Consider the following 18,567-nt stretch of genomic DNA (forward strand, 5'->3'; position numbering starts at 1 on the left):
GAGCACAAAATGGCAAAGGTAAGTGTAGTCCTCAGGTGCAGCAGAGTTGCCAGGTCTGGGAGTTCTGGCTGGGGGAGTGACAAGGTGGGAAGAGGGGGCAGTTGTCCTGGGAGGGAACGGTGGGGTGAGGGTGCTGCACCCATGCAGAAGCCTGACTGCTCCCCCTTGAGACACAAGCACAGACGAGCGCTCATGGAGGCGTGGACACGCAAGTTAGCACCCTGTTCTCCACAGGCTGCTTCCTCCGGGGAAAGCGTGTCCCTAGCAGTCTGTCGTTTCTACAAGCTCGTGAAGCTTCCTGCTGTAGCGGCACCAGAAACTACTTGTGTGGAGATCAAAGCAGGCTTCCCTTCCACAGTCTCCCTGCTCCCCACTAACTCTCACACTGAAGCCTACACGCCTAGAATTCATTTGACGGGAAGCCTTTCATTGCACACTTGGCGATAAAGGTGCAAATGAAAACATTCTTAGCATAGGCAGTACCTCAACTGAAACATACAGAGCCTGGGGCTGGTTCCCAGGCTGTGTGCCAAGGTACTTCAGGGGGCCCCAGCAAACCCCAGGGGCCAAGAGGGTAGTTGAGGTGTTTGAGAGAAACATAGTGACCTCTGTTGGCCGTCCTGCAAACTACAAGCGTGAGGTGATTCATGGTTTCAACACTTGATGAACTTTTGATGTGGTATGTTTTTACTGATTTGGGTCTTCAGAGGTTGCTTTGATGAGAAAACAAATATCATGCTAACATCCTTGTGGAACGGGACATGAGAATGGTGGTGTCCAGTCTGATTCCAAGGTTAGAGACGGGTGCCGTCCTCAGCGGGTGCTAAGTTGTTCAAAAAGATACGTAAGTTGTTTGGACCAAACTACTCAGTATACAGAATGCTTGGGGATTGCTCTGGTCTATGGGTGCTGTGGAAGTTGTGGAGATGCTAAGGATGCTGTGAACGGAGAATGCAGGGGGATGTCTGCACTCAGGTGTGGCTGATAATGTGCCCTTTCTGGTGGGCAGGTTTGACAGTCGAGTTCATGAGGGAGGCTGGGGGCAAAATCAAGGTAGGGGAGAAAGAGATGGCAGGGTGTGGCGGGGGGGGGCACGGGATGTCCAACATACCACACTTCCTGACTTTACAGTTTTCCCACAGCCTTATCCCTGACCAGTGCCATTTCTGGCGGCTGCCTCCCAGCTGTGACCACACGCTCGGCTCCAGAGAGCCCACCTGGGTCCTCCCTTGCTGGGGGGCGTACCTTGAGAGACAGTTCGAGGTTTTCACCACCGCGCAGTGACATGAGAGGGTCATACGCTCCGGTGTTGTGGAAGTAGTGTCTGTCCACGGCCACGACCCCGCCGGGCACCACTGGGCTCCTGGAGAGAGGAGGCAGGGACAGACTGCAGTTCAGGAGCCCGAGCACGCTGGGGTGCTCACTGCGCTCCGGTGCTTGAAAGCATTGACTATGAGCTCACACAGACCTCCGTGCTTTTAATGGCAAGACTGAAGCACAGCCACCATGTCAGAAATCCCAGGATTTTATGAAAAACAGAGCCGTGTTTGCCTGGGCTTTTTGTATCCCATCCTCAGGTACTGCTCCTCTAGGGAGGGCCACGGGGTCACACCTGAGGATCCCCTGCCCTCCGGCTTGAGACCTTTGTTGAGACCTCTGGGACAAAGGACATGGTTAAAATAAGATACCCTATGGCAAGTAGCACCAGGCCTGGGCAAAGGTCAGATCTGTCCTCCTCTTTCTCTCCTCACCCTGGACCTTACCCATTCTTTTTGCTTTGGGACTATCCACCCCAATTCTAAGATAAATCCACCAGGGCCTGTGGTAGTACATAGGTCTCGTCCTCTCTGGGGGAGATATATGTGACTTATTTAAATGCATTTAATGTTTAAATGCTAGTTTAAACACAGGAATCTAGAACCCCTGAATATGGAATTAAGATAACAATAGTATCCCTCAGAAGGGTTTAAATAGGAGAAGATGTAGCTAGGAGTCTTTTGAATGAGTGTGTCCATTCAGGAATAATTTTTTTAATAGAACAAATATTAATGCAGCAAACTCTGGGTATGTCTTGAGATGTAAATGACTCAGAGTTTATATATTTTTTAATTACCAAGAAAATAGTGTTACATTAACAAAACTACTGACCTTTGGGTTATTAAAAATACTAAGTTGTACCAGAATACTAAAAACCAGTATTGTATATTGCTTGATACAATTTCCAACTCTGCCACTTAATATTTGTAAGGTCAGGGTTAATTTCTGGAGGGGGAGGACCCAGTGCTTGTGGCCGGGGATCTGAGAGAGAAGGGCACTTCGCCTGCCTCCCATGTGGCTGCCCTTAGAGCCCAGGAAGCCCTCACCACCCTCTGCCCTGGAAGACAGGGCCCAAGCAGTGCCATGGGACTCCAGGTGGAAGGTGGCGGGTACAGCTCTCTGGAGGACCCAGGACTGGCAGCCAAGCAGCATGGGCTGTGGCATGGTGGCCAGGAGAGGATGAGGGACTTCGGCAGATACCGTGTGGAGGATGCAGGCTGCAGGCTGCGGGGGACCAGGCATGCCAACCCCCTACCCGAGGCTTTGCCCGGGGAAGGTGCATCGTGGTGAGCACCAGTGCAGGCCAGCTGGAGCCCCAGGCGGGGCGCTGCCTCCCCCCGTGCCAGAGCTAACTCCAGAGAAGCCTGGAGCTCGAAATCAGCTTTCTAGGGAGACAGGGAGAGGTGGTGGTTGCACAAGACTGTGAAGGCAACAAATACTGCCAAATGCTTCATATTTAAGAAATTAATTTTATGCTATATGAATTCCACCTCAACAAATTCTTTTTTAAAGGGGATTGGGGAGGTACAGCTTCCTTCCTGGGGCCCCCTCGGGATACCTGCTCTGGGACCCCAGTGGGGTGACCTCATGAAGAGAACAGGTGAGGACGTTCCGGCTGAGGTCCCAGCAACGACCAGCATAAACCTTCAGGCTTTGAAACCGCTTGTGGGGGATGCCAGCCCCCAGCTGTGGCGCCAGGGCCAGCCAGGCCCCAGACACTGTGGGGCAGAAACCACCAACCCCGATGCTTCCCCTCAGAATTCAGGAGCCGCAGACTCCTGAGCTTAACGGAGTGGTGCTTGTGTCGCAGCACTGCGAGTGGGTGAGTTTGTCACGCACCAGAAGCTCCCTGGGACATCCACTTAAATAGTGCCGTTGTCCAAAAACCAAACAGTTGAGGAGCAACCCACGTGGTGCCTCAGTGTTCACCTGTCTGAATCCTTCTTTCGTATGGAGAAAGGACCTGAAGCCAGGCAAATGCCAATGTTACCCGGTGAGACAGAGCTAGGTCATTCCGTCTTAACAACAACCCTGTAAGGTTGATAATCGTCACTGATGGATTATGGGTGCAGGCTCCCTCTGGGGACATGAGGACGGGTAGCTCACTTTTATCCCATCTGCGCTCAGCCAGTCTTTTATCCCTGATTTACCGATAAGGAAACTGAGGCACAGATTACGTGACTTACTAGGAAACCAGGGGAGCCCAGATCAGCTCCCGGACAGTCCAGCTGCCAAGTCCATCCTGAGGAGGCAAAGGAAAAGTAGCCTCCACTGGGGGGCCTCACCTGCCCTCACCTGATGGGGCTGATGGCGGACGGGCGGGTCTTCCCCTCGCTGTCTGGCAGCGCCTCCCAGTGGAAATCCAGCTTCCAGTCCAAGACCCCCCGCTGCAGGTCCTGGGAGGGGTAGTACTGGAAAGTCCTCCAGTCAATCACGTCGATGACGGGAGACACCACCCGGCTCCTGGAAAGAACTGGAGAATCAGATAAGGAACGCAAACCATTCCCTTGTTGGAGGGATGGGAATATGACCCCCCCACCCCCACCCCACGCACAGCCCAGTACGGCAGGCAGCCCCTAGCCACTCTGGGCCAGTGGGCACCTAAAACGTGGTCTGTTCGAATTGACATGTGGCCTGAGTGCAAAATACACCCTGGATTTAGAAAGTGGCGTGAAAAAGTTGAAAGTCTCAGTAATCTTAATTGATTATATTTTGAAGTGATAATGTTTTGGCTATATTGGATTCATAACAAAATATATTAAAATTGATGTCATGGGTGTTTCATTTTGCAATATGATTACTAGAAATGTTTAAATTTCATGTGACTCCTGTTATGTTCTATTGGACAGCCATGTTCTAGAAAATACGTTTTTCCGTAAGAAATTGGGGGTCCACTTCACAGGAGAGGGTGCCTGCCCCTTTCTTTCTTTGAACACCTCTGTCGACAGCACTGAGAAGTAGGAGAATGGGGTCCTTGGCTCGGCTCTGCCACTAAGAGCTGTGTGACCTTAAATTAGCTGCTGAACCTCTCTGGGTCTCAGTTTCCTCTTTGGTAAAATGAGAGGCTGAACTGCTTCCCACAAAGCTTTTCCCCAGCTGTAACGCTCTGGGACTCTCATGGCTCTTGACCTCTTCGGGGGTCTCTGATCTCTCTGAGGATGGGGGGAAACTATGGACCCCCCAGAAAAATAATAAGGCCATACACAAAATACTGCACACAAATTTAGAAGGTCTATGGGCCCCCGCACTAGGGGCTGCTTCTTGTTCCTGTATCATATACTTGATTGGCTGGAGGGATCAGGATGGCCACGCCTCAGAAGTATCCCTGGTATATGAGCATGTGGTATCCTCCAGCAAACCAAGGTCCTGAGTTTAGATTTATTTGTTCATTTACTGATGCTGTTGGTGATTGTATTTTCCCCCCTCTTTCCCTCCCTGTCTCTCTCTCTCTCTTTCTCTCTCTCTCTCTTTTTTTTTTTTTTTGCACAGCCTGTGATATGATGTCTGAGGATGATCTGACCTGCTACAGGTCAGAAACTTCACCTTTTAAACAAACAGGTAGTCACTTGTATGTACCAGGAGCTCCTCTCCACCTAGCCAATGTCTCAATTGCATTATTTTCCTGGCCTCTCCCAAACTCTAAAATATTCTAAAATTGGTGTGGTGGGATGGGTCAGGCCTGGACTCAAGGGTGGCTGGCAGGTACCCCCCTGAGGAAGTGAGGCCCCTGGACGGAGAGATGCCAGCCCCGCTGTGCTTGCGCTCCCATCAATTTCTACCTCTGTTCCTTCCGTCTCGGGGACAGCCGGACTGGCGTAAGCCCAGGCCCTATGGAGAGGGCCAGAGTGGTCCTGGGGTCTAATTATCAGCTTTAATCTGTGGCCTTAAGTGACCAACATTGGTGTGAGGAGCCATGGGTTTATATGTGGAACAACGATCTCGCTATGCTTTTCCCACCCTTTTCACGCTGTTTGCTCTGGAAGGTAAGGGGACCTTGATCCCTCTTGGTCTGCACTGTGTGGGGCCACCCTGTATTGGCCCAGAAAGCTGAGAAGCAAGGTCAAGGATGCAAGGAGGGTTCCCAGCCCCTTCTCAAGTCTCCACTCACTGGGGAATGAACTGAGCAGATGGGGAGGATTTGGCTACTGGCAGCGCGTTTTGCGGAATTTCAGAATCGAGAGCCAGGGAGCCATGTGGCTGAATTCCGAAGAGTCCCACCGAGCTGGTGCCATCTGAGGAATCAGAACGGGACAAGAAAGGAAACCGCGTTCGAGCAGCCACGCACTCAGTTCGTTCTAGACCTGTGAGCTGTGCCCTTTTGACAAAGCGTACGTTACTTTGTATCAGAAAACGAGAACTCTAATATTCACCGGATTTCTATTGTTGCTGTTTTGCTGGAAGCTGGGAGTCAGTCACATGTAACTCACTGCATTCCCCCAACTCCCCACACCATGTCTTCTTTTCTGAAATCTCCTTTTCTTCTATTTTTAACCAGACACAGGCACGATTAATCATGAGCCTCTCTGAGGACAGTTTGGATAGAGATGAAGAATAAAATGTCAATGGAGGAAGTGAAAAGTTTTCTGCTTTGGTTGTTATTCCCATGGACCACAGAGGCTGCTTAATCAGGACTGAATCAGGGGGTTCCTACGGTGCAGTGACTCAGAAACGCTGATTTAAAAAACCCCAAACTGTCTTCTATTTAGCTTTGGGCTTCATAGCGACACTGTGTCTGGTGTTCTTGGAATTCATTCAAAGCAAGACGGCAAGGCTGCCCTGTTTGACTGGGAAGGAGCTGCACGTGTCCACTCACTCCATCCCTCTCTCGCTGATGAACTGAGCTTTAACGCGCAGGTGGATAAGAGGTGGATCCTCTCTGAAGCCTTTCTAAGCTCCAGGAGGACGAGTGCTTGTATTTCGGAAGACAAACAGAGCCACTGAGCTGTCCACAAAGACTGGTTAACTGCAATACCGATCCTGGTGTGGCTTCCTCTGCCCGTTCCTGTCTCCTGTGGCTGGACCATTTTGGGTCATGCCACCCTCCATTCACCGCTTCCCGGGGCTCCGTTTTCTCCGGGCCCCAGCAGTCCGGGGAGGTTTTCAACCCATGAATGGCGGGAGGGGCACAAACACTCAGTCCACATCAGGGCAGCGAACAAACTACCGCCCGGAGATTCCAAAGACACCTGCAGCTTCAACCTTAGCAGCCGACCCTTTCGCCACCAGACAGACTAAGCCCTGGCTCACTGCAGCCCTCTTTGTTTTCCCTGGGCCTGGGTGTTCCTCCGGGCCTGAGATACGGAAGGCCATGTGGGAAGTTCACTCAGATGTTTGGTGTTTGTAAAAAGCTTCTTCTACTGAGAAGGGGAAGGCTCTGAATTCTCTCTTCCCAGAGCTCGTGCTGCTGCTCAGGGGTGACCCCAGGACTGGTGCCAGCCCTCCTGGGACTCTGTTGGGCTGAGGGGTGTGGAGTAGGACGGGGCTGGAGACTGTCCTTGGAGCGTCAGGCCCATGGAAGGCTGGGCTGGGAAGCATCTTGGGCGCCCTGCTGCTCCTCAACACACACTCACACTCATGCACTCAATCACACACACTCATTCACACACACTCACACTCAATCACACACACACTCACACTCATGCACTCAATCACACACACACTCATTCATACACACTCACACACTCACACATATACTCGTACAAAGTCATACACACTCATGCACACTCACACTCACATACTCACATGGGAGTTTTCAGACAGCCTTCTGTCATTTAACTCCTCAAAGGGCAGGGAGGTGGGCGGTGGTCCATTCCCTGCCCCACCTTGCTTCTCCCCAGTGAGTAGGCCCACCCGGCTGAGCACTGGGCGACCTCACAATTGGGTGTCTCTAAGACGGGGGACCAGACCAGTCTCCACGTGGGAAACAGCTCGGACAGCCTCTCGAGCCAGGATCGCCCCTGAGATGCGGCTGCCTTCCAGCGCCTCAGGCAGGGCTGCCTCCCTCTCCTCGGAAGCCTTCGTTTCACTTAGGCCTGGACTCCCACTCCTTGGCTGGGGTCCCCGAGTTGGCGTCAGCACAAAGCAGTTGGCAGCCATGGTGACAGCCACTCTAGATTTTCATCCTTGTTACTTCGTGTAGAATCCAGCTACCAATCCCCGCGTCTGAAGACCGCCCGGAAAAAACAATGGCTTCCGGAGAAGCTGCCTGGGGGTGCTGTGCACCGTGGTGCAGGCAGCACTGCCCACCCCAAAGGATGCCTGGAACGTCCTAGACACTGTCAATTTGCTCGTGGATTTCTTAATCTTCTGGCAGGTAGCATGGAAGTGTCTTGTTCTAACAAAATGAGTACAGTATGACAAATGTTCTGGGGGGTGGGAGTAAGGGGTCATGAGGAAGGGACTCCTCTTACCAATGCATACCATGTGGCCGCATGGCTCTTGGCAGACCCGCTCAGTGGGCAGGGGCAGGGAAGCAGGGCTAGGAACCAGGCCCTGAATTCTCCAACCAGGGTTTTGAGAAAGCAATGACTTTGAAGTAGCTGATTTATGGCTTACTACACTGTTTACTCACCATTCCCACTCCTCCTTTTTAGTGTAAGCTCTCCTTGCTTTGGGGGCAATGGGTCCCCACCTGGTGACAGATGTCTCTTGCCATGAGCCTCTGAGGCAGCTGGGGCCCTTTGTTCTCTCAAAGAGCAGCCGCCGTGAGGACAGGCACCCAGTGGCTTGCACAGTTCACTTTACGGGAGGGGAGGAAGCGCCTGAGCGAGGTCCCCGGGGACAATAAAGCAGACCTTGAAAGGGGATATGCTCGCAGGCCAGAGCTCACAGAGCATCGCTGTGTGCAGTGGAGAAAGATGAGCACTCAGACCAGGTGAGGGAGCTTTTCTTTCAGAGCCTCACCTTCGAGGGCCTACAAGCCAAACCCTGGGGCCAGAGGCAACCGAGTGCATAGGAGGCTATGAATGAGGCATGAGATGTGAACTGGACGCCAAGGCAGGATCAGTCAAGGACCAGAGGCGTGTGTGTGCATGTGTGTGTGTGTGTGTGTGTGAGAGAGAGAGAGAGAGAGAGAGAGAGAACACATGGGGAGAAAGTCTGATAAAGAGGAGAGGGGAAGAGCCCATGAAATTAGAATTTCATGGACTCACCACCCCTTAACTCTGGAAGCCTTCTCAGGAAGCCCTGTGTTATTTATAGCTGGGGAAACCGAGGCATTGCCAAGTCTTTCTCACTCAGCCTAGAGTGAGAAATCTCCCGATCTGTGAAAAGGGCGCCCGTGTGAGAAGCAGATGTCACGAGGGACTGGTTCTAATCAATGTTTTAACACATGTCTCACAACCAAGGGTGGGGACGACTCAATGTTTCTCCCAGATCAGCTTCTCCAGTCCCTTCACAATAAATTCATACACAAAGACAAGAGCAGTAGACCCAGAGTCAGGACACCTAGCTTGGCTACGAAGTGTCTGCGTGCCCTTGTGCACCTGTTTGCCTCTCGGAACCTCTCCGCCTCATTTGCCCTCCCTGAACTCAATTTTTTTCAATAGTGCAATCACGAGATAGGACCAGGTGCTCTTAAAGGCCTCTCTGAGACCCCTCCATCAGTGATACCAAGATGGGAATTAGAGGAGGCGTGGGCGGGACCAACTTTAGGTTCCGCTCTGATGATGCGTAGGCACTGTGATTTTGAGAACAGAATCCAGGCTGGTGGCCTCGTTTTAGGCCCAGTATGCTGAACTCATACATGTGTCCTGTTCTTGTGAGATGTCAGTCAGGGTGGTACTCAGCGCCATGGAACTGGGCACTGCTAATCCTTCTTGAAAAAGGGATCCTGGGCTGCTAGCCACTTACTGCATGTGGCTTGTAACTGTCTCCATCTGGCAAGATGCTGACACCTTTACCTTCTCACTCAGGCTTTGCTTTTTTCATATGTGGGGTCATCCCCAGGTCAAATGAGACAGTCAACATGTACCGTGGGAAGGAGCTCAGGAATAAAAGTCCTGGGCTTGGTTCTGGCATCAGCCCTGTCTGGCTGGACATCATCAAAACAACCATTCATTGAGCTCCAACTGTGTGACACCCCCCCCCCCCGAGCCCAAGGCATGCCTGCGGTGGTCCAGGATGAGCGAGTCCCCACCAGGTGTGGGTTCGCTTGAGTGGGACATGCAGAAGGGGGGAAGCGGTTGACAAGACGTGTTTGGGAGCCATGTGAGTGCATTAAGGAGGTTGGGAGGGAATGACAGCAAGACCGGGAAAAGAGAACAGAGAGCTGGTCAGACAAAAATGTTACATGTCAGACTACGGGGTATGTGATGCAGCCTTCTCCAACTTCACAGTCCAAGGGCTGGCCTCAGTTAAAAAATTAAAGACCTCTTTGTATAAACCAGAAAACCAAAGAATGCTAGTTCTCAGCAGAACTTTAGCAATCTCAGTGTCTAATGCTTTGTTCTTCAGGGAGAGAAGTCTAGCAACGTTTAGGGAGTTTTTCCCAGGTTATGTTACAATCTTGATTAAATTGCTAACTTTTCACCCAAGGTAGTGATAACCACGGTGAGCTGTGACCTTTCCGGGGGTATTTGCAACTTAATAGAAGCTGTTCTTTACGCCTGGGTTTCTGCATCTACAAAACAAGGTAGATGGAGTAGCACCCTCCCTTTCCACTCTGCTTCCCTGGGCTCCTTGAAAGCCTGAAACACACGAAAACCCCTAAGGAATGTGTCTCTCTCCAGTGGTTGTCTTTTTCAACGACAGAGATTTTCTGTGAATGGCTGAGGCCGCAGGCTACTTCTTGCAGCCCCACCCCTGGCTCCCCAGCCTGAGCGGGTGAATTACCTGTCACCAGCTATTCTGCTGAGGAGGGGCTCCAGCCAGCCCGGGTGGCACTCGCAGTGGGCATCCATGAAGACCAGCACGTCCCCAGCGGCCCTGGTGGCTCCCAACATCCGGGCCCTGATGGCGCCCAGCCTCTTGTTGCTCCGGAGCAACTTCACGCCCTCCAGCCTGGCCACGTAGGCGCTGAGAGCAGTCTTGAGCTGTCCTGGAACCGACAGGGCTGTGGTCAGCACAGCATTTTACCGCTTGACCATTGCCTTTCTCAGCGGTGAAACATTGTCCTGACTTATACTACTTTGCAATTCTTTTTCTGGTTAGCTTGTTAGCTCCCAGTCCATTCCCTGGAGAAGGACCCCTGTTAATGAAGTTGTTAAAATTTCTGAACTTGGACATCTGAGAGCCAGCCCCTCTGTGACTCCAGGGCAGTGAGCATTCATTCTCCCCTTCCACCTCACTAACAGAAACTTGCTTTTGTTTGGGGCAGCTAAAACCACTCACCTGCCGAGACATTTCTGCTGCTATTAGTAGCTTTTTGATCCAATATACTAAATAAGAGGATTCCAGAAAAACTGTTGTTTCACTGAATTTCTCTAAATTTGGCTGGCCTCTGCTTATCTTTTCCGCTCTTTTCCTACCTGGAATATGGATGTGATGCCCAGAGGCAGAGCAGCCTCATTGCAATTATGAGGCCAAAAGCCACACTCCGATTGTGGCTAAGAGAAAAGCAGAAGGAACTGAGGACTCGGGAGGCAGTGCCCATCTCTAAGGCCCAGCTCCTTTGTCTCAACACACACGAGGAAAAGAGAAGTCTCCCGAGGGACACCAACAATAACACAGTTCATCAGCTGATGGGGGAGGGACCACTGGAGTGCTCTTGAGAGTACTCTGTCCCCACTGAGGGTTTGCAGAATCTCTCTGGGCACCTTCACCAGCCAACTCAGCTCAGCCCAGGACCTGCTCATGTGTCCTGCCTAACACCCAGCCAGATGCACTTGAGTAACCTCCTGTGCTTCTGAGACCCCTGGCTAGTCTTACTCCTTGCCATGGCCAGGCTGGGTGAATTCCCAACATGAGGAATTGAGGAAGAACTAACAAAGGCACCTGGCCACCCTCTCCTCTCCTCTGTCACTCCCCTCACAAATCTTGGCTTCTCTTGGGACAGTTTGATCTCCCACAAAGCCAGGAAGGGCTTCTGTAGGCCATCGAGTTGAGCCAGAACTATAGTCCCCAGGCCCCAGCCAAAGACTGTGGCAGCGGTGCTCAGAGCGAGGTCCATGACCACCGGCATCGGCACTGCCTGGCAGCCTATGAGAAGTGCACATTCTCGAGCCCAATACCAGATCCAGAAACTTTCAGGGCGGGCCCAGAAATCAGTGTTTTAACACGCCTGCCAAGTGATTCTGATAAGACACTCAAGTCTGAGAACCAGCGACCCAGGAGTCGGGCAGGGGGTTTCTCTGTCTCCATCCTCTTTTAGGCACTGGGCCACTCAGGGGGCCGGTCCCCAGGGGTGAGTCTCCTGTCGGTGGACACACTCGAGCAGATTCTGCTGGTCTGTGCTCTGGGCCTGACTTCCCTGCACTGGACATAACTCAGCTCTGGTCAACTCTCCTCTCCCGGCCCCGATTTCCTCTGTGGGAAGGGAGTGGGTTTGGTTAAATAAACAGGGTGATCTAATGACTAACTCATGTCAGGTGCTTTGTGCGGTGTCTGCAAGGTAGGGGACACTCACAAAGGGCGACCCCTTGTGATTCTCGAGTGTCTTGGGCCAGAGCTGGTCGGACTGTGTGGAGGCTGGGGCCCAGGGGAGAGATCCCAGGGGAGAGAGCCCAGGGGAGCGGCCCTCGGGAGACCCTTGCCCTGCTTGTCTGCTTCTGTCCTGTTCCCCCACTTCCGTGCTGGTTGCCCCAAGGGGCTCTTCAGTAATGAATTACCCGCACCCGAAATCTCATCTGGAGGTCTGCTCCCAGGAACTTTTCCTAAATGGGTTCTGAACCCCAGTGTGTGCGTGGCAGACCCCCCAGGACTCCCCCCCCACCTTGCTGGCTGAGGTCGTCCACAAGGATGATCTCCTTCAGGAAGGCCCTGGGCGCCGTGTCCAGGATGCTGTGCACGGTGCGCAGGAGGGTGGACCAGGCCTCGTCGTGGAAACACAGGATGACGCTGGCCGTGGGCAGGCTGTCTTCCGGCCGCTGCTGCCGGCACCTGAGGGATGGAAACCAGGGAGCCATGGGGAAGAGAGGCCTTACTTAGCAGGTGCTCAGCTCCCTCGAGCTCACTCCCCAGGCCCTGGCCAGGGCTGCTCCAACCGCACAGCTCTCCCTGGGTTTCCTTAAAGTTTCTCCCATGAGGAGGGCCCGAGGCACCCCCCCCCCCCCGCCCCCGCCGCCACCGTGGTGGGGCTGCGTGCTCCCTCCCAGGAGCTCCTTCCACAGTGTCTAATCCTCACTGTCCTCAGAGCAGTCAGAAGGTGTGGCCGCTGTTCTCGGCGGATGACTGTCCTAATCAGGAAAATGGGAACAAGGGATCAACGGCCAGTCTTGAGAGCTGTTGTGAGGCCTAAATAAGACAATGTCCGCAGTGAATGTCCTCTGGACAGTAATTGTGGCCCATTTAAGGGCAAGGACGTATTTTCTTTGTTTTTGTATTCCTAAAACCTAACATAGCACCTGGCACATAATAAATATGTATTAATATTTTTGAAGAAGGGACGAGGATTAAACATTTGTGCATGCCAGCTACGTGCTAGGCCCTTTACACACTTTATTGCACAGTCACCTTATAATAATATGCTGATATAATAATCTGTGAGTTGGGCTGTCTTACCCCATTTTACAGACCAGAAAACTGAGGCTCATTAGAAGGCAATACTAGGTAAAGGCCACGGTACCAACAAGTGGCAGAGTGGGATATTTTCCTTCAAAGCCATCCTACCCATTCTGCTTTGATGGTTCCTGGCTTTCGTGGTGTTACTGCTGCCAGGAGGCTGGCTGGCACGCTCCCTCCCCCTCTCCAGGTGAATGGGAAGCGCTGTATTTGCGTCGCAGTGGGCGGGTTGAGCTGTCAGAGAGAGTCCACAGTGGCACTAATGATGGTAACAACCGCTTGCGTGGAGCAGAGTACGGCTCACAGTTGCTCACAAAGGGCGCTTCCCTGAAGTGCATTTCCAAGGTGCGTCTCTCCAGGTTTTTACTGTTAAAACCACATCCCTCCTCAGAGGGGTATTTGCTTGGGAATAGCAGTTGTCTCATGAACCCCAAACTTCCAACCTCTAGAGGCGCCTGTGACGGTGGAACTGCAGGCAGAGTGACAGCCAGACTGGCCCCGCCCAAGGGAGGTGCCGGCGCCTACGCTGCTCGTCTGGTCAGCAGCGTCCTCTGCCTGGCAGGGTCCTCCCCAAGTCCGAAACTCTCAGTGAGCGGGAGACCTGCATGTGACTCTCAGCGCAAAATCTTACTGTGGGAGGGGAACTCGGTACCAGGTAAGTGCTGTAAGGTAACAGTAAAATGGAATTCTTAAGTAATAGTTTTCATCTTTATTATATTTTTTCCATTACCATTTAGTCCCCTTACCCCAACCCCCCAGCAATCACCACCCTGTTGCTTAATTATTTTTTCAAAAGCACATGACCATCTCATAAACCAGTTGTGCCAATCATTTATTAGTTTATGTATTTATGCATTATCCCTTTCCATAAAGGATCTGAAGTAACTCACAAGAAATACGTACAATAAAACAACGCCAAAATATAAATAAGGATGAACAGCCAGGAACAGGGAAACAGAAAAGTGCAGAGAGTCAGCATTTGGGGGAAGAACACGAATATATAGGCCACGGGGCCTCGGTGTTTCCAGAACGCATTTTAAATGGGACTCTGAGCTTCCTGGCAGCTTATTCTGCAAGAGAATTGTCACCGTCAGAGAAGTCACATGCCATGTTTTTTTTAGGGAAATGATGCTCTTTCTGGTACTTTTAAAACATCTATAACCTTTTATTTTGAAATAGCTTAGCACTCGCAAGCTGCCAGAACAGCACAGCCGCCTTGCACGGCATCCACACGCTCAAGACCGGGATCCGACGAAGTTCAACGCCACCAGCTCAAATACAAACCGTATTTGGATTTCACCAGTTTTTGCACCCAGCACTAATTTTTAAAGGAAATTTCTATGGACTTTAGAAAGAAGTCCCTAAATGGATGACAGTGTTCTTAGAAGCATCCTGAAGACACATGAGATAATGAACTTCTAGGAACGTTTACAGTCTGAGCTCAGGGCTGTTCCTGCAACATGTCCAGAGTGGAACCAGTTACTGGTAAGGTTTTAGGAAGATAGCGGAGTCCTCCCCAAACCCCACACACATGCTGCGTCTTTCTCTTACCCCCCCCCTCCGCCAGCCTCCCTCTTCCCTGACCCCAGCCCCCCTTTCCATGTCCTGGTGGAGCTTTCCTCCTCCACTGCCCCTGACTTCGAGAATTTCCAGTCTGCTGTAAGAAGTGCTTCAGACGTGCTCACACACAGGTTCCCAACTTCCTTAGCGGTCTCTCCATTTCCTCTCTGGTCACGGGCACAGACAAAAATCCAAAGAGCCTAGGACTGGGGCCTTGCAGGGCTATTAAAAGAAATGTTGCCTCAATAAATTCATTGGCCACGAGAAAGCCTAAATCATTCCTCGGGCAATTGCCAGGAGGCTGACCTGGAGAGGAGTTTGGGGAATAGAAAGACATAAGAAATCCTGTGGGTGCAATTTTATAGGGACCAAAATTCATCACTGCAGAGCAGAATGTGGCCATGCCTTCCCAAGGGACTAGCCCCTTTCTCTACCCCAATCCAGAGAATATGAGGACCGGAAACAACACAAATGCATGGTGTGCATGTGCACATGTGTACATGTGTGCACACGTGTGCATGTTTGTCCTGAAATGAGGTGGTCAAAAGAGCTTAGACTTTGGAATCAGACCTATTTAGATTTGAATCTTCACTCTGCTGCTTCCTAAGTGCCCGTGGGTGATACACTCAGTATTTAGAAACCTCAGTTTCCTCACCTGAAAAACAAGGATGGCAATATTTACTTTGTGGGCCTGCTGTGAGGATCTAAGAATAATTATGAGCACTTAATGGATAGATAGTGGCTATTTTATAGCTCTCTTGGGAGGAGATACAATGTGATTAGCATGTATATCATCTTTGTAAAACATAAAATATCTTCAAACAACCACTCTACAGTGCAGCATGAGATGTCTCCTGAAGGACTTCGGGAGGTGGGCGTTTCCACACCTGCACAATGCTAACAGAACCCACTGCAGAGCTTTCGTAAGAAACAAGTGCTTAGCACAGCGCTTCAGAGGGACTCCGACAATGAAAGAGCTGCGTAGGGAAACTGGAGCTCTTTAAGACCACACTCCTCGCACATTCCTCAAAGTCAGGGTACAGAAGAGCTTCCTGCTCTGCTAAATAGCCAGGGCCCCAGGGTGACCGACTTCCTCTCCTTGACCTCAGGGAGTGATGGTGTCTGTGGAGAGGCAGTCGAGCCTGATGATGCAGGGCACGGGTGCTGAAACTCCGCCACTTCCTCGCTGTGTCAATGAATGTGGGCGAGTCACTTAGCTTCTTGGTGCCTTGGTTTCCTCAGGATGGCGATAGTGTCATCTGCCTCACAGAGCTGCTGCGACCATGGCGTAGCCTTCTGGAAGCACCAGGTGTGGCAGCTGGCAGAATAAACGCTGTGCAGGTATTAGCTGCTGTTATTGAGATGTGTGCTCTTACTGTGAGGTGAATCCCTAAGGCTCTTCCAGCCTCGGAATTCTGTGTCCTTGAGTCTTCGGGACCCTGTTGGCGTAGGAGAGTGGGGAGGAAAGAGGGAAAACCAGGACAGCTGGAGTTTTCAAGAGAATTTCATGAGAATCCCTCGTCTCCCAAATTTTCTAGGTTTTACGGATGGAAAGACTGCGCTGTCTCTTCACAGTGAGAGGGGGTGGTGGCTAACAGGTAAATGGGCAAGGAGTGTGACTGGGGTAAACTTCATGGGTTGCTGAGGGTTCAGAAAGGCCACGTGGGTTTTTGAAAGGTATTCCAAAGCTAAAGGAGATGCCTCCCTCAGCTGTGGGGGGTTGTCCTGGCGTCAGCCCCCCACAGAAGGGATTTGGACCTGCTCCGTGGGAAAAGCTCATTCAACCCTGAGGACACGGACAGACAGCTCTGGGGCTTCTCTTCCGGCACCTGTGAACAGGCCAGGTGGCGAGGGCTGGAAACAGCCAAGAAACAATCTGCTGTTTGAGGGGAGGACAGCGCGGGCTCCATGTGAATCCTGTGGTCTGCGAGGAGGCCGGCACCCTCAGCCTGGCTCTGGGGTGCAGTGCTGAGTGTTATAAACGCTGGCAAGGCCTTGTGTCTCGGGCCTGTCGGGTGCTTCTCAGAGGAGGCAGGGATTGATTGTTCCTGGTGGGAGCAAGGACCTGGACGAGGCGGCCTGTGGATGTGCGGGCTGCGTAGCCCTCAGACACCAGCAGAAAGAAGGGGTACCAAGTGACCGAGTGCATGCATGGGCTCGTGGGGGTCCACAGTCATCATCCCAGGGATGGGCTTTGACAGCCCGTGGGGAACAATGAGGCTTGTGAGGATGGGCGAGTGGAATGAGCCCCTCTGTGCCCGCAGGCCCAGTAATAGGCGGAGGGGAGGAGGGGGTGACATGGGATACCCCGAGAACAGCCAAATGCAGCTCCACCCACCTCGCTCAACACTGGGTCAGCTTAGAGCGTCTTAGGCAGAGGGTCCATGTCTCGGGGCTGGATCCTGCGTCTGCTCTTCTGTGGCTCCGACGAATAGCATGAGCTCTCTGATAACCGCCCTTCCTTCCATAATTTGCAGATCCACAGACCCACTTGCACCTACAGCGACCAACTTGTATCTTCCGTAATCCTTCTGATTCCAGGAAGTCCTTTTAAAGCGTGTATTTGCTTGCCCTCAGGCTTCTCCTCTGTAAAATGGGGTTGTCGGCAGGATCCCATGAGTTAATAGAGATACAGTGCTTAGCCCAGGGCCGTGTTCATACTAAGAGTTCAATAAAAGCTAATTCTTGTTTTTATTTCTTGCAAGTCTCCCAGTGCTGGACACCTCCCTAGGCCTCGGTTTCCTCATCTGTGAAATGAGGATAACAAGTAGTCACTTTAGACAGCTACATGGCTACAGAAAGATGATCTAAGCCGAGGGAAGGGCTATGTGCGCTGCGTCCACAGCGGGATTCCCATCAGTGGAAACTGTTACTGTTACTCGGCTCAGTGCTTCGTGCTGGCTGGCTCCTGGTGCTGGGGGCCTAGCCAGAGGTTCTTGGAATAATTCGTGGAATCTCCCCATATGTGGTCTCATCTATTCCTCATCCCCGTCACTGGGGCTGTTGGGTTGCCCAACTCCGGTGGGCGCCATGCGGTAGGACACCATGTGACAGTGCCCCTTGGAGCCGCAGCATGGCAGTGCTGCTGTCCATCACACAAGGTCACAGACAGAAAGCCATAGGAGTCCCTGGGGCTGAGACAGACCCCTGCTGGGCCCGGCTCCCTGGAACACAGGCCTGGCAGGGAGGTGTCTGCAATGACCCAGGAGGCCACGGGGGGCAAAGGCCTCCCACCTCCTTGCTCATGCAGGGGGCTCTGGAGGCTTCCACTTTGTTAAAATGCAGCATGAATTCCCTGAATTCCCTTCAGGAGGGTAACGCTTGTGATGGCGAGCATCCACTAACTGTTCAGCTGATGAGAGTGTGTATGGTTTGGGAGACGCTGGGGAAACAGTAAGGAAAGGTCCAGATTGAGGGGCCCAGCTCCCCTGTTTATGGGCCCTCATGTCACTGAGAGGAAACTGGGTCTCTAAGGAACCAGAGGGTGCACGGAGGAAGGTGGGGAATGAGGAGAGGGAGGTGGAGCTAAGGACCTGCCATCTGCTTCTGCTTCACCGTGGACATACCCACTCTCCCTGCCCACTTCTTATCCAGCCTCACGGAGCTTTGTGGGGTGGGGAGCGAGGGGTGGGGAGCCCAGAGCTAGGGAGAACGTGTGAATCCCTGATTCAGAGAAACTACGGAAACCTTTAAAACACATCCTCTAAGGTCCAGACAGCAAGGGTCTCTAAAGGGGGCCTTACAGCCAATCTGGGCCACTGCCCCCTTAGTGCTCTGGCCCTCTGCCAGGTGCGGAGGGGGCCCAAGCTCAAATGTCCACAGAGGCCGACAGGCAGCCGAGAGGTCACTGTCTCCGGTGTTCCCTGGCCACAGGGCAGGAGTGAGCTGGGGAGCGCACGGCCCACAGAAAAGTCGCCAACGTTACCGGGGGAGATTCACCCCAGGGCTGCCAGAGCTTTCTGGTTTGCAGAAAAAGCCACACATCTGAGTTGTTTACAGGAAATCTCTTGATTTTCAATTTTCAAACATTGG

General features: G+C 52.2%; 1 protein-coding gene across 2 annotated transcripts in view; it reads right to left on the bottom strand.

The window, feature by feature from the left end:
• Window positions 1-18,567, bottom strand: part of GALNT15 (polypeptide N-acetylgalactosaminyltransferase 15) — a 42,592-nt gene that overhangs the window by 12,743 nt on the left and 11,282 nt on the right. The window contains exons 2-5 of one of the 2 annotated variants that reach the window (XM_028518464.2): window positions 12,188-12,354; window positions 10,150-10,354; window positions 3,613-3,780; window positions 1,246-1,363 (exon numbers count right to left, since the gene is read on the bottom strand). In XM_028518464.2, coding sequence (XP_028374265.1) covers window positions 1,246-1,363; window positions 3,613-3,780; window positions 10,150-10,354; window positions 12,188-12,354 — 658 coding nt within the window. The remainder of the gene's footprint in view (window positions 1-1,245; window positions 1,364-3,612; window positions 3,781-10,149; window positions 10,355-12,187; window positions 12,355-18,567) is intronic. The other variant, XM_036030610.1, reaches the window with a different exon arrangement.

Source organism: Phyllostomus discolor, chromosome 7 (assembly GCF_004126475.2).
Source record: "Phyllostomus discolor isolate MPI-MPIP mPhyDis1 chromosome 7, mPhyDis1.pri.v3, whole genome shotgun sequence".
Classification (NCBI taxonomy): Eukaryota; Metazoa; Chordata; class Mammalia; order Chiroptera; family Phyllostomidae; genus Phyllostomus; species Phyllostomus discolor.